The following is a 14,889-nucleotide window of genomic DNA, read 5'->3' on the forward strand; positions in this document are numbered from 1 at the left end:
CACTTTGAGGAAGTGGCTGCATTACCTAGTCAACAAAGTTTCTAATGTCATTATTGGTTCTGGATTACGCCATGTGGCATATCTCTAAATTACTTCTGTGAAACTCTGTGACAAGACCTAAGGCAACAAATGCAATGTACTAAAGCTACTGCAAACCCTACGAACATCAGAAGAGCCAAGCTGGATCAGACCAAAGACCTACCTAGTAAAGCATTCTGTTCCTACAGTGGCCAACCAGCTCCTACCAAAAAGCCTACAAGCAGGAAACGGGTGCAATAGCAATAGCAACTTCTTGCTCGTGTTCCCAAGCAACTGGTATTGAGATGTAACTCTTCATAGACAATTCTATTAAAAGCTAAATCTTCATAAACCTCCTCCCACACTCCCACAAACATTAATGAAGCAAACTCCAAACCTACTGGGTGATGTCTTTTTCAACAAGTTCTTTCATGCATGCATTTCCACCAAGCTGACAACTGTTGTGTTCATTAAAAAAAATAATCCTTTCCCTTCTTTACCAGAATTCCTTGCCATAGAATGAATCTCTCACCTGTATTCCGTTGGGGAGGTTCAAAGACTGCAATGGTATCATCACTCAGATAATAAGAAACAAGGAACTTCCGATCTTTGTTAATGGGATCAGTAGTAATAAGTTGTGCAAGAAACCGCAATATATTACTTTCGAGGCCTTGTCTGTAACAGCAGAAGCAGAAGATACACAAAATTGAATGTCTCACTTTTCCTTCATCTGGAGAAGCATTTTTTTTTCTTTCATAAAATGAATAAAACATAACGTTCTCCACTCAACCTTTTTATTAGTCTGAACTCTTCTAAACTAGGGAGAAGATGTCATTGTTTGGGCCCAGTTTTACCTTTAATGGGTTGATTTGTGCTTCTCAACCAATTTATTGTCGGAGGGGAGCCAATCTACAGTAGCAAAATGCTCAACATTTAAGTTTAAATGTTAACTTTACAAAACAGATACAGTGTAACATTATTCCATGGCGGTTTACTCTTTGGGGCATTCGATAAAAAAGCAGCGTAAAATGTTATAAAGGCAGTAAATAATATACGATGCTCTGATATAAATTCTATCCTACATCAGACAGTAGATACATAATTTAAAGGGTCTGGCAGGCCACAACATGCTACATATATCTGGGCTCCATCTCTATTATTCCACTAACGTTACATGCAAATCACAGTTAACACAGATGCGCAGAATCAAAAAATGTTTAACAAATCCCAAAAACACTCATAAAATAGACAGAGCACCACTAGGCTGCACAACATGTAAGATAGAGGAAGCAGGAGAAGTACATGGCAAAGCAAGGGAAAGACAGGAAAGCGCCCCACCACCACCACCACTGCATACTGGACAACTAATGATTTACCAGTTCAATACTTATTACTTATTTGGAGCTATACCTTTGAAGTTAATGAAAATATTTATACTAGGAGATCAGACCTTAAACTCTGAGTATCATTATCTGCCTGATTCACAGCAGTTGTGGATGTTACAAGGGCCATTTGTAATCTCTCTTGACGTATAAATGTTAATGACAATCCCTCTCCACCTTTCACTTCTAAAATTTAGAGGGGGGGGCGGGGAAGAATTCTGAATGTCGCTTTTGCTCAGATACCTGTCTTTTTGCATGAATTTCTTGAAGTCTTTTTGGGGTGGTTTGGGAAGTAAGCTCATGCAAGAGCAAAGAGAGTCCTCTTCAGAGCCAAATCCATTGTATGGTGGAACCACTCTTTCTACCTTTGGAAGAGGTGGTGCCTTGTATGGAATTGGAGTAAAGTCCTCTGCAAAACAAAATTAGCAACCAACATTTTACTGTCCCGTTTCTGAATATATTAAGAATGGTCCTGCATTTCAATATATGCTGTCTCAATTTAAGGAAACAAATTCATTCTCCCCTTTGGGCAGAAGTCACTGAAGGATAAGTATGCATTTTAGAAAAGCAAATATTTCCTCTAAACAGACCCTCAATTCTGGAAATGTTTTTCAAGTTTTGCCCTCTGGGAGCACACGGCTATTGATATTTTCCTCTGCTTTCTATCAACTTCTCTCTATGGATGGGGAAAAAACTCAAACATTTCCATGAGCTTTGGTAGACTGCCAAGAAACAAATTTCCTTATTATCCTAGCAATGGACCCATTTTTTCCCCAACCCTATATTTTCCCATCTATCTTCTTTTCTTAAATACTGGTAAATTAATCTGCATTCATCTCATAAACATGATTTACTTGTCAACATTATTACTCTAGTCAACAATGTGTAACTTGCATGCGACCACCCTGACCTCTACATACTGACAGCCGGGTTAAGTAAAACTATTTGGGGTTAAGCCAATTTATTTCCATTGAGTTCAGTTGGTTTATGTCTGTACATTTTCGCCATTTAAAAAATATTTATATTGACAACACTATACATAGTGAGCTTGCAAGCAATCAGTTCTGGAAAGGATTTGTATGTGACATTACAATGTAATGGTGGGCATGTGTTCTTTGAGAATAAAGACATCTGAAGTTTTCTAATATAGAGTAGTCTCCATGCTGGTGTGTCTGGGTTTCAAGACTTGCATAACAACTAGACCTCTGATTATGATCTTTCCTGCATTCCAACAGTGCCACCTAGTGCAACTTGAGTAGATGGGCTAAAGAGAACTTGTATGTTTAAGAAGCATCCCCTAAAGAGAGAAAACTGCATCTGTTGTTTCCCTCCTCCAGGAACATTTCTGCCACTTCGCTTGCTTGGGAGACGGGAAACAACAAAAGTCTTCCCCATAAACAGCCACAGATCAGCTTCAGCTGCAGAATGCCAGGTAGAAAGAAAAAATGTTTAAAGACAGCATGGTGCAAACATGGGACATACATTAGCTAAAGTTACTGATTTCAGTTATTTAAATAGTGCTTTAACTCTTCTATTGAGATCAGTGGAACTTAAAGGCCTTAACTTTGGCCCAACGCTTTTCCTAGGAAACTTACTATGACAAAGTTTCATATAAACCCAATACCTAGTCTGTAGAACTCTACATCTTCCATCCTTTAATTTTCCTGTCAAAATGTAGGTAATGACCCTGCATTTCTCCCCTCTTCTCCTTCTGCACAGTTTGTATTGTCAGAATGCAGTAAGCAAGATGATGTATCTGAATGTATTTACTCCAAGCTTACCAGGAGCACTTTGGGTTTTTAACCTATTCTCCCAAAGATGTTCAGAATTTCTCCCAGTATTGAATCATCAGCAAATGTAAAGAGTATGTTGTCCACTTTATCATCTAAGAGGAATGTTGATGTTGAAGAACAATAGAGTCATCATTGGTCCCAGTGGAGCCAATTTCTTTCCTTGTCACTGCATGTTTGTACAAAATTACTTTTTCATTGCGGTCCGTTAATGATTTTTATAGCCACTTTAAGGTAGCTCCCTCCAAACCACTCTACTCAAAAACGTTTGGATGTTTTGCAAACCAAATTAAAAAGCCTTATTGAAGTCTAGATGTATTGTTTGCCTAGCCTATCAACCCAGTTACACTGTCAAAGAAATTTTAAGTTGGTTAGGTATAATTTGTTATTAGAAAATCCACAATGGGTTCTTAGAAGTTCGTGGAGAAAGTTTTTAAAATGAAGCACATTACCAGATATCAGAACTTGTAGAGTCAAAATAATTACAGCAGTTATTATTTCGACTCTAAAGGTATCCATACATGAGCTTGATATTCTAATTTGTGAATCACAAAGATCACCCATCACGATGAACCTCATGTCAACTTAGTTGTGCAATTCAGAAATCATAACTTTTAGATAATTTAGCACCCATGGATATGTGTGCATTCTGTAAAGTGAATGATACTGCATAACAGAAAACTGCATTATATCCAGAACCTAACCACATTTACAAAGCAATCCCACAGCCCCTGGGAAGGCATCCCGTGGATCATAGCTATGACCTAGGGGGCGGGAGGGAAAAATCCGAGCGGGGATCCCCATCCCCTCACCCTGCACCCAGCCCACATTTTCACTTCCGGTGTTCCATCTACCCTGCCTTGCCTGCAGGGTTTTGCATGGGCAGAGTGTGCTCCAGTCTCGGAACCCTCCATCTAAAGAGTGGCAGCCCTGCTGGATTGCACGCCTACTCGGAAGTAAGTCCCATTTATTTTGATAAGACACATTCAAGGAATTACGTTTAGCCCTGTCCAATCAGCAATATATTCACAAGCAAATCTGGGATGAAGTGAGCATAAAAATAAGTATTCCTTAGTAGAACTGTAAAGTTATCTTGACATTTTCTAACGTAATGAAAATATCAGAGCAAATGACAACAGAAATACCAGTAGTCTCAGTGCAATCTGTGATCATTAGGATTTGACGATGGTACAACAAACATGTTATCTTCTCTAAGCAGTGAAGTTTTAAAAAGAATTTGACAGGAAAACAGCTTTAAAAGATTAGTTAATACATATCACTGTGCTGAACATATGTCATATTTCAGTGAGTAAAGAAATTTTCATTTTTGAACTCAAATCGTTTCTGGTTAGATGGATAACTCTTATGCATGGCATTTTGTCAGAAACAAAGTAAAACCATCTACAAATCTATCAAGTACAAGACTATAAACACCGCCTTCAAAATTAACTCCAATTTAAAATGCCTTAAAAATTAGTGTTGCTAGCAACCAGAATGGAATCCAAGCAGAACCAGATAAAGATTTTGCAGGGAAATTTAACAAAACCTGCTTAGAGCTCCTCTGTTCCAGAGGTCTCCCCAATCACACTGGGCACTAAAGTGCATAGGAAGCTGCCATGTCCATCGAAATTAGTATTGCCTGCTCTGACTGACAGCAATTCTATAGGCTAGGATCTCAGAGGTCTTTCACATTATCTGCTATCTGACCTTCTAACACAGTTAGCAGGGCAAAGCTCATCCACTGCCCAGAACTCTTGTTTCCCTACACTTTGCCACCCCCCTCCAGCCATTGTTTGGTGGCAGGGAGGCTTTTCAGCCTCCATAGGGAGCAAAATAGCTTGGTGGGTGCCTCAGCCTGGCCTTAAAGGCACCACGGTACCCACGGGTACTGCGCTGCAGTCCCCCATAGATTGTTCTGCACGAGGACAGGAACTGTTGTCTGCCTCTTGAGGTTTTCATTCACAAAAAAGTCATAACTAGGCAAGCTTCAGAATCACTCACAAATGTTGCATGGAGAGAAGGTGAGAATAGCAATAAGATTTCTTGAAAGAGAGACAGACAAAAATAGAACAAATGGGAGGCAACTGGAAGAGAGGTGCTCTCTGACTGATCAGCAGGAACAAGAAGGTGGCTAGCATTTGTGGGAACAGGAAAGTCTGCCTTTCAAGCACCCTTTCTCTCCTCTTGTTACACTGTTCACTCAACTAGCGCACCCAAATGAGCTGTTAAAAACTCAGTTAAGTGGCAGAAAATAATGTAACAAGTAGGCCCATTGCTATGATCCTTAGAGCACCCTGCTAGCTCTTCATAATAAATAAATCCCTGCAACATATGGAGGATCAACACAACGACATGATCCAGATTCCAATAAAGTAAAGGGAATTCATCGACCGTAATGGCTCTGGATAGCATCCTTGTGTTCTAATCCAGCCATTTGTTGCATAGGCAGGACTGGCACATTTTGCTCCATTCACTTCAATGAAAGATACATCTCTGCCCACTTTTGAACCTTTTCACGTGTGGAACTGTCCTACTCAGTGAAGTGACTAGGGCAACCCAAAGTGCAGGAGCTCCATGTATGCAGCACTGATTCCCACACAGGATTCCAAATCACAGCAATGCTCTACCATTTTATTGTTTGTTAATAAATTGTTATTTATATAGATTACAAAACTAAATTTTCACCTACAAATATAAAACATCTCAAAAACAAAAAGCCATGCTGTACAGACTCTTGGTTTAACAGTAGCACATCAAAGTATCAGTATTGTTACTTACTGACTCCATACTTTGTCTTATAATATTCTTTGGTAAATTCATCACAATCGCAGAGAACTATCTTTCTTCCCCAAATATTGATCGCTGACCCTATTCTCAGGTCACAGTCTTTATAAAATTCCTGATGTACAGCTCCTGTCTAGTAATACAGGGGGTGGGGAAAATATACAAAAGCCTATGAGAATCTCACATTGAGATGGTGGTTTTGTTTTGTTTTTAGAAATGGAAATGCGACATAACACAAAAAGAGGCAAACAAGTCCCCTTATTTCTCTTCCAACCCACATTCCAACTCAAGCAGCTTACTCACTGAGACAAGAGCAAAAGTTGTATTCTGTGATGTGTAGACATTTTACAAAGAATTTTGTGTGCTTCACATAACAGAGATGTGAAAATCAGATTCAAACTGTCAGGGAATAGTTTCGGCACTGCAGTAGGGCCTTATAGTATGTAGCTAAGATTTAATCTGCAGGGCCGAAACTATTCCCTGACACAAACGTAGCTGCGTTCTATATATAGTTGTTCACCTTACGATTGTCCAGAATGTAACGGCCTTTATTCCCTACTAGTCCTCCAAACACATTCAGGACGGTCCGATCTGTGATTGTACCAGGCTGGTACAGTCCAACTGGAGCATACTAGGGTGTTGGCGAAAGAGAAACAGGCTGTTAGTAGCTGTAACTATCAGAGCAATGAAAGAGAAAAACCTTGGTTACCTGGTACCTGAGATTTTACAAAATAACAGGACTAAGACAGACAGTGACCCTGTTGAGACAACACGCTAAGCCATGGTGGTTAAGCATTTTGAGCTAAACATTATGCCTTAGCATAATGTGTGAATCATTCCTAAACATGGTGGCTACATACCCATGGTTTAAATATGATCACTAGCCATTTGCTGCAAAAGTATTAGCAGCCTAACCATGGCTTAGTGTGTTGTCTGAACAGGCCCTATTTGTCTGACTTATTCGGCTTTGTCTACTCCAACTGGCAGGGGTTTTCAAGAGTATCAGGCACAGAGGTCGTTCATGTCACCTCCTACCTGACCTTCTGTAAGTGGAGATGCCTCGGGACTGAACCCAGGACCTTCTACCACTGAGCTATGTGCACTCCCTTATGTCATATTGTAACTGAATACAGTGATATATTTGAGCAATCGAGAAAGGTATTAACCTGCCAATAAAACTCTGGCCAAAGGATTCCCATGGCACTCTTAAAAAAAACCCAGATACATTTGGAATAGAACTATAAATAATCACATTTATATTAGAATTTACAAGAAATGAAACATAATCACATTATTTTGTTTGGTCAACTAAAAAACCGGCACACATAATTCTGGTGATTACCCTTCTGTCTTTCCTCAGCTTTCTAGCAGTGTTAAATTAAGAGGCTCCTTTGCCACTCTCAGACCTTAGAGATCACACACAAACCAAAATCCAATTAAACACTCATCTTTCCTCCAAATTACTTTGTGAGATATGGAGAAAAAAATCAGCTCGGCCTGGAGCGTGCGGTCTACTCTCGCTGTCTTGACTTTCTCTCTAGTAACTCTGCTCTGGATCCATTTCAATCTGGATTCCGTCCTCTGCATTCCACTGAAACAGCCCTTACTAAGATCACCAATGATCTTCTTACTGCCAAGTCTAAAGGCCATTATTCCGTTCTTATTCTCCTTGATCTAACTGCAGCCTTTGACACGGTTGATCATGATCTTCTCTTAGATTCCCTTCATGACCTTGGATTTTGTGGCTCTGTCTATAACTGGTTTGCCTCCTATCTAGCGGGTCGCTCTTTCAGCGTGTTGGCTAATGGCAGCTCATCTTCCTCCTTTCCCCTTTCAGTAGGGGTTCCGCAAGGCTCGGTGCTTGGCCCGTTGTTGTTTTCCTTATACATGTTGCCCTTGGGCAAGCTTATTCAATCTCATGGCCTCCAATATCATCTGTACGCCGATGATACACAACTATATCTGTCATCTCCGGAACTTTCTCCTGATGTTCACGATCGTATCTCGGCATGTCTTTCAGATATCTCAGCTTGGCTGCTTCATCGTCGTTTGAAACTCAATATGGCAAAGACTGAATTGCTCGTTTTTCCTCCTAAACCTTCTCCTCATCTCTCATTCTCTCTTACTGTCAATGATGTTACGCTTACTCCGGTCAAGGAAGCTCGTAGCCTTGGCTTTATATTTGACTCCTCGCTCTCCTTTATTCCTCATATTGAGGCAGTAGCTAAATCTTGTCGATTTTTCCTGTATAATATTGCCAGGATTCGATCATTTTTGTCTGTCTCTTCCGCCAAGACGCTTGTTCATGCACTGGTTATTTCACTTTTGGACTACTGCAACCTTCTTCTCTCTGGCCTTCCTTCTTCTCACATCAGTCCGTTGGTTTCTGTTCACCACTCTGCCGCTAAGATCATCTTCTTGGCTCGCCGCTCTGACCATGTCACTCCACTTCTGAAATCTCTTCATTGGCTTCCAATTCACTTCAGAATCCAATATAAACTTCTCCTGTTAACCTTCAAAGTTTTTCACGGTCTAGCTCCTTCCTATCTCTCCTCTCTCATCTCACACTATTGCCCCGCTCGTGCTCTTCGCTCCTCTGATGCCATGTTTCTCGCCTGCCCAAGGGCCTCTACTTCCCTTGCTCGGCTCCGTCCATTTTCTTCTGCTGCCCCTTACGCCTGGAACGCTCTTCCAGAACATTTGAGAACTACAAGTTCAATCGCAGCTTTTAAAGCTCAACTAAAAACTTTTCTTTTTCCTAAAGCTTTTAAAACTTGATGTTGTGCAGACTTTATACTGTTAGTTTTACCCTACCCTGTGCCTGCTTACCCTACCCTGTGCCTGTTTGCATTCTCTTCCCCTCCTTATTGTTTTACTATGATTTTATTAGATTGTAAGCCTATGCGGCAGAGTCTTGCTATTTACTGTTCTACTCTGTACAGCACCATGTACATTGATGGTGCTATATAAATAAATAAATAATAATAATAATAATAATAATAATAATAATAATAATAATAATAGGATTCTAATGTCAAGCATATGGGCGCATGCTGTGGCTTTCCCATATATGGCCAACAGTGATGCAGTCTCAAGCATTACAATCCCGAGTTTTCCCCTGATTAGGATTACAATCTAAACCAGAAAAGAAGTTCTCATCTCACCCACCTATACCAGTTGCTGCCATGTTGGCAGCTCTGTGGAGGAAGGAAACTCTTTCTCGCTCTCTCCACTCCAGCCTCTGGAATACTGCTCTGGCACTAGCAGCGTTCAAGGCACTGCGGAAGTGAGGTGAGAGAGACTTCCTTGACACTTCAGATGAAGCCAGTAACTGCTACCAGGAAAGGGGACTGGAAGTTCACAGATTGAGGATGGAAATTATGAGTCAGTCTAAAACTTTCAGGCAGGAAAATAACTCCTCTTTCCCTATAAGTGTCCCACAACTATGGACAAGATACGCCTTTGATCTGATCCAGCAGGGCTCTTTTTATGGGCTTGTCCTATTGAAATTCATTGAACAGATGGATCAGTGGTTCAAAGGTTTGGTGGATTGCATCCAATACATCCAGTCAATGAGTTACTAAATATACATATGCACAAACACACTGCCAACCATAGTCGCAAGCATGCATATATATACCTACACACAGAGAGAGAGACAGAGAACAAAAATACTTACCTTTGGTAGCTTCTGCCTATTGAGGAACAGAGGTACAGCATCCCGACCTGAATTTACTGGTATCACTTCTTTCATTTCAATGGTGTCATCGGCCAAAAAATAATGTAGCACCACTTCTCGGACATCCCCAAACATTGTTTCAGTGTCATCCCAAAAACCATAAAAACGTAAAACATGTCCATCATGCTCCAGAAACTGCTGAAGTGTATCAAAACGCTCATACGGACGCAAAGGTGTCATACTATCTATCAACTGCAAGAAAAGAGAGACGGGTGAAATAGCTTTTCTTAGGTTCTGCTGCTTAAGTACAGAAAAATCTAGATGCATCAAACCTAGTTTTTTTTTAATAAACGAGCTATATATATTATATATCAATCAGTAGCTTTTAATATATGTGCCTTACATCATCATCATCATCATCTATTTATTTATTTATTACCCGCCTCTCCCTCTGGATGGAGGCGGGGAACAACACTAAATAAAATATAATACATAAAATTAGTTAAAAGAGCATAAAAAACCAGTACAATATTAAAATAACAATCACAACATCTTACAATTCTTAGGTTTTAACAGCAACCAGAGTCACCAGAACAAAAACCAGGAATATCCATACTCTGCTGTCCACTCAGGATTTTTCAGAATACTGGGTCATATTGCAAATGAGTTATAACAAATGAAACATATGCTTAATATAAGCAAGCATCTATAATGCAAAGGTTTTAAATGCCACTTTTTAAACAAAGGCTTTTTACAGCTGAACCCTAAAAATCCTCACTAAGTAGCCATATCTCTATTACTACTTTACAATAATGCTTATTTTATTTTTATTTTTATATATGTTCTGTTCTGTGAAATGGGGATAAGGGGAGGCATATTTACCTTCTCTGAAGTTTTTCCTCCCCCATATAGCAAGGCTTTCATTTCCAATTTTTGTATTCCTTGAACTGGCCTTATAAACTAAACCAGGGCATGCATAAGGTAGGTTGCCTGATGTTTTCAACTTCAACTCCCTTAAGCCCCTGCCGATATGGCGAATGGTCAGAAATGCTGGAAGTTGATATCCAAAACATCTGAAAAACCTGTTCTTTTAAACAAAGCAGTCCTTAACAATCAAATAAGGGTTATTCCTATTCTCAAAATCTACCAGTTAGAATTGCTTAAAAATATTAACTTACTAGATGGAGCCTGTTAAATAAAGCGCAAAAGAAGCAAAACAAGTTGCAGCAGAAAGAAGACAGCCAGAATAGAAAGAAGACTTGAGGGTGAGGGAGCAGGTCAAAGGAATGTAGGCCATTTCTACACAAGCCCAATGTAGAGGGAGGGAGGGGGGAGGATCTCGCAAGATCCTGGTCGGGAGATCCTCCCCTTAGTCCAAATGCATGTGTGCTCCGACTAAAGGTAAGTGGGGGTTTTTTTAAAAAGAAAAGAAAAGAAAAAAGCCCCAACCCTGCTTCATCGATTCTTGCCGGCCTGGTTCCTTCCCTCTACTGATCCCTGCTACTCATGGGGAGGAGGGAAGAAGCCGGTTCAGGCAGCCATGATCCCGAGACCGCAGGAAGAATCAGATTTTCCCAGGGAGTACTTATCCATGGGAAAACCCGTTCTCGTCCCTCCTTCCTCCCAGGACTCCCTGTGCATCATTTGAACACACAGGAACTCAGCTGTGACCAGCCCGCATTTTCGGGCTGGTGTAGAAATGGCCATAGAAAAGGTATGGCAATATTTAGTCTGTGGAGTGGATTATGAATGGAAGGCAATCGCCCTGAGGAAATGGAAGAGATAATAAGGACAAGGACAATCCAGCACAGGGAGGAAGAGAGACTGGGAAAGAGAATGAGTGAAGAAGAAATGGTTCATTATACGAGGTGGAAGAACGTAAACAGCCTACGGAAAGACATACATGGACCTTACGCTCGATCCAAGTGGTGTAAGAAGCTTAGTTTACCTCCTCAACTAAGGCTAAAATATGACAGTGAACTAAACCTGGTCGAAGGAAGGAATGGAGAAAAGCACATAGCCAAGAGGACTAACTCCACCTTGCCATTTCTTAAGAACACTTTCTTCAGACATTGTGACATCACAGAAGCTAGGTGAGAAAGGAGGGAAGGGGGAGTTAGTGGGAGGGACTGGGAAAGGAGTCACAGAAGAAGCATGGAACTGAAGCAAGGAGGGGTGGAAAGGCAGTGAGGGAAGGAAAGAGGGGAAATGGCCAAAAATCCTCCATGGGGAGGATGTGGCTGAAAATCTGATTTGAAATAACTATCGACGCAAAGGCCCCACCACTGGCTGAGCTGCCATGATATCACACACTCAGAAAATAACATTCATAAAACATTAAAAATCAGTGCAATTACTGTGAGGAAAGCAACAGTGTAATTTAGCTGGGGAGTGGAGTGGACAATGATTTCCCCCAGTGTTCTAGGAGAGCTGTGGACATAGCAGGCTAATATCCAAAGCAATGTGGCTTGTTCATGAAAAATAAATCACCCTGTGGAAACCATGCCGGGTTCACATGACACAACAACCCACCATGGCTGCCATGGTGGGTTGTCATATGTCAAGCTAAAAGACTTTGATGACAAACATTTATGGTAATAAGACTAATAAGACTAATTGTCCTCTGAGCCATAGATGTCACATCCTCATCAATGAAATATACCCTTGGAGGAGTCAGATTCTACAATGCTGTATTACAATAACACAGAGATTAATGATTCTCTAAATCTGCCATGGACTGATGCAACCATCATCCTGGAGAATAGATTACAGTTAGATTTGTCAGATTCAGCTGGGTTTAAGATATACATTCCCAGTCAGTTATTTTACATGCCAGTTAAAACACCAAGTAAATAAATAACAATGACAATATATAAAGCTTCCCTAACAGTTGTTATATGCAGTGCAACTAAAAAAAAGTTCCATCACAATACCCCCCTCTTGAGACTGGTAGAAAAATAAGATTAAGACTGCAATCCTAGACCTATTTACTTGAGAGTAAGTCCCATTAAACTCCATAGAACTAACTCCTGAGTAGACATGCACGGGATTGCATTGTAATCTATTTAAGGGAATATAAAACTATCCTATGTGGATTGTTCTCTACAATTTGCACTCTGCTGTCTTTGTGTCTTGATTTCTCCAGTAGAATAAAAAATATCTACTCTTTCCCTTCAGATTCTATACTCCTCCCTTGTTTCATGCTGTCTCGCAAACAAGCTGTAGTACTGATGTAAGAGAAGGCAAATGATAATACAGAAACCGGTACTAAATGAATCTGAAAGTTACTATAATGTATTTATGCTTAAACCAGGAAGATCCCAATTAAATCTGCCATTTAAAAGTCTGTGGTAGTAGTGCACTCATTCCAAGATGTATTATAAAAAGGAAGTAGAATGCTTCTGCACATGCATTCTAGTGATTTAAACTACAGCTAGGTTTTTGACGAATGGCACTGATGGTCTTCAGTAAAATGTAGAAGACAGGTTAAGCTTGGCCAAGAAATGTCAGTTGAATAGATTTATTCTACCTAATCTCTCCCTGGAGTATCTATTTATCATAATGTTTCTCTTCCAGGCTTTAAAACAAACTTGCTATGAATACATTACAACCTCATTCTGCACAACAAAATGACTGCCAAAACATTCAGTGGGACCAGCAGGAATACAATTTAAATGGAATTGTACTAAAAGGGGCCTTATCCAGGGGGTGGGCAGGGGAGAGGGGGAAGCCGCCAACAAGGCTTTTGGGGAAGCTTCATATAATGTGGATTCTGTTGTAATGTTTTGTATTCCAGAGATTTGCGACAAACATTCAGCGTGTTAACTTGCATCCATATGTGAAATCTAAGCCTCACCTTTCTGCACCTATTTATGTGATCCAGCCCATGTACACTTTCCCCACACTGACTTCCTAGTTCTCTTACCTGATGCAACACTGACTTTCAGCAATCCATGATTTAACTTCCCACTCAGGAATAGGAATATATGAGAATATTTTCTGACATCACAGCAGCTCAGCTTATGGCTACAAGGAAGTCATATTGGGGGGGGGGGGGAATTCCAGCTGCTTCTTGTCCATGCCTCTGCAGCCCATTTCCCTGCCATTTGCTGTCCTTAGCCTCTGCTTCCATGTGTGCCGCTTCATAAAGTGCTCCTTTCCTCCTCCCATGAGGTCCAATTGCCAGCCAGGTGCATCTCTCTTCGCTTCCTATTCTCTCTTTCTGTTCTCAGTTTCCTTCTCCTACCCACCGATCTTTTATCTCCATATCCTCTAACCTCTCCAATTCCACATCTCTCCCCGTATCTTTGCTCTATAATTCTGAACCTTTCCTTTTCCAGTCTCCTGTCTTTTCCCTCATTCCATTATCTCTTAGATTTCTTTTCCCTTGGCAGCCATTTGCAATTTGCCCTGTGTCTCTTCACCATCTCCCTCTACCTTCAGAGTTTCCTTTGGCCTCTGCTTGCTGAATTCCTTCCTTTTCATTCCCTCTTCTGTGTCCATCTTTCAGTCCCCATGCTCCAGTCCATTGCTTTCTCTTCCAAAGACTTTCCCACAAACCCGCTTCTTCTTCTCATATACATGAAATTCAGGTGCCCTCTCTCTCAGCTCCACACGCCCTCTGCTTCCTTACCTCTCCTCTCCTATAGTATCCTGAAACGTAAATCAATACCCTTGTGATGTGAATAATTTTCAGACAAGGCCGAAAACCCTTCCTCGTCCATCCTTCTTTCATGTTGTGTTTACTAGCCCACTACCTACTTTGCCTCTCTTCCTTTCGACACATTACTTGCAGCTTTTTTCTCAGTCAGTTTTCCAGATGTTTTTTGTTTATTCCCCAGTCCCTAAACTTTTGTTATTTCCTAATCCATGTTAACAGAACACTCCTCCTATCACTAAGATTTATCCCTGTGAGATCTTTCAGCATCCCTCTTTTCCTCATAGTCCCTTCTACCCTCAATGCCCTGCCCTCTGTACAACTTTCCCTCAGGTTCTTGCTTGAAAGCCAAAAGTGGTCTAATTTGTCTTCTTTCCGTCAGCCAGCCTCCCACTGGCTGACTCTCAGCTCCCTCTCTACTTCCTCTGCGTCCTTTTCTCTGAGTTTCCCAATCTTCGGCCTCCTTGCCTACTCCAGCCTCTTTCCCACCATCCTGCCAACAGTGTACAACTCCACCAATCTCTATGGTGGGTGAATCCAGTTCTTGGGGCCACATTTTATCTCTCCATCGGTTTAACC

At 40.9% G+C, this 14,889-nt stretch overlaps 1 protein-coding gene across 1 annotated transcript in view; it reads right to left on the reverse strand.

The window, feature by feature from the left end:
• Positions 1-14,889, reverse strand: part of EFHC2 (EF-hand domain containing 2) — a 55,842-nt gene that overhangs the window by 20,543 nt on the left and 20,410 nt on the right. The window contains exons 5-9 of the mRNA XM_063127550.1: positions 9,654-9,905; positions 6,495-6,605; positions 5,969-6,107; positions 1,644-1,809; positions 551-693 (exon numbers count right to left, since the gene is read on the reverse strand). Of these exons, the coding sequence (XP_062983620.1) occupies positions 551-693; positions 1,644-1,809; positions 5,969-6,107; positions 6,495-6,605; positions 9,654-9,905 (811 nt within the window). The remainder of the gene's footprint in view (positions 1-550; positions 694-1,643; positions 1,810-5,968; positions 6,108-6,494; positions 6,606-9,653; positions 9,906-14,889) is intronic.

The sequence above is a fragment of the Elgaria multicarinata genome, chromosome 5 (genome assembly GCF_023053635.1).
Source record: "Elgaria multicarinata webbii isolate HBS135686 ecotype San Diego chromosome 5, rElgMul1.1.pri, whole genome shotgun sequence".
Classification (NCBI taxonomy): domain Eukaryota; kingdom Metazoa; phylum Chordata; class Lepidosauria; order Squamata; family Anguidae; genus Elgaria; species Elgaria multicarinata.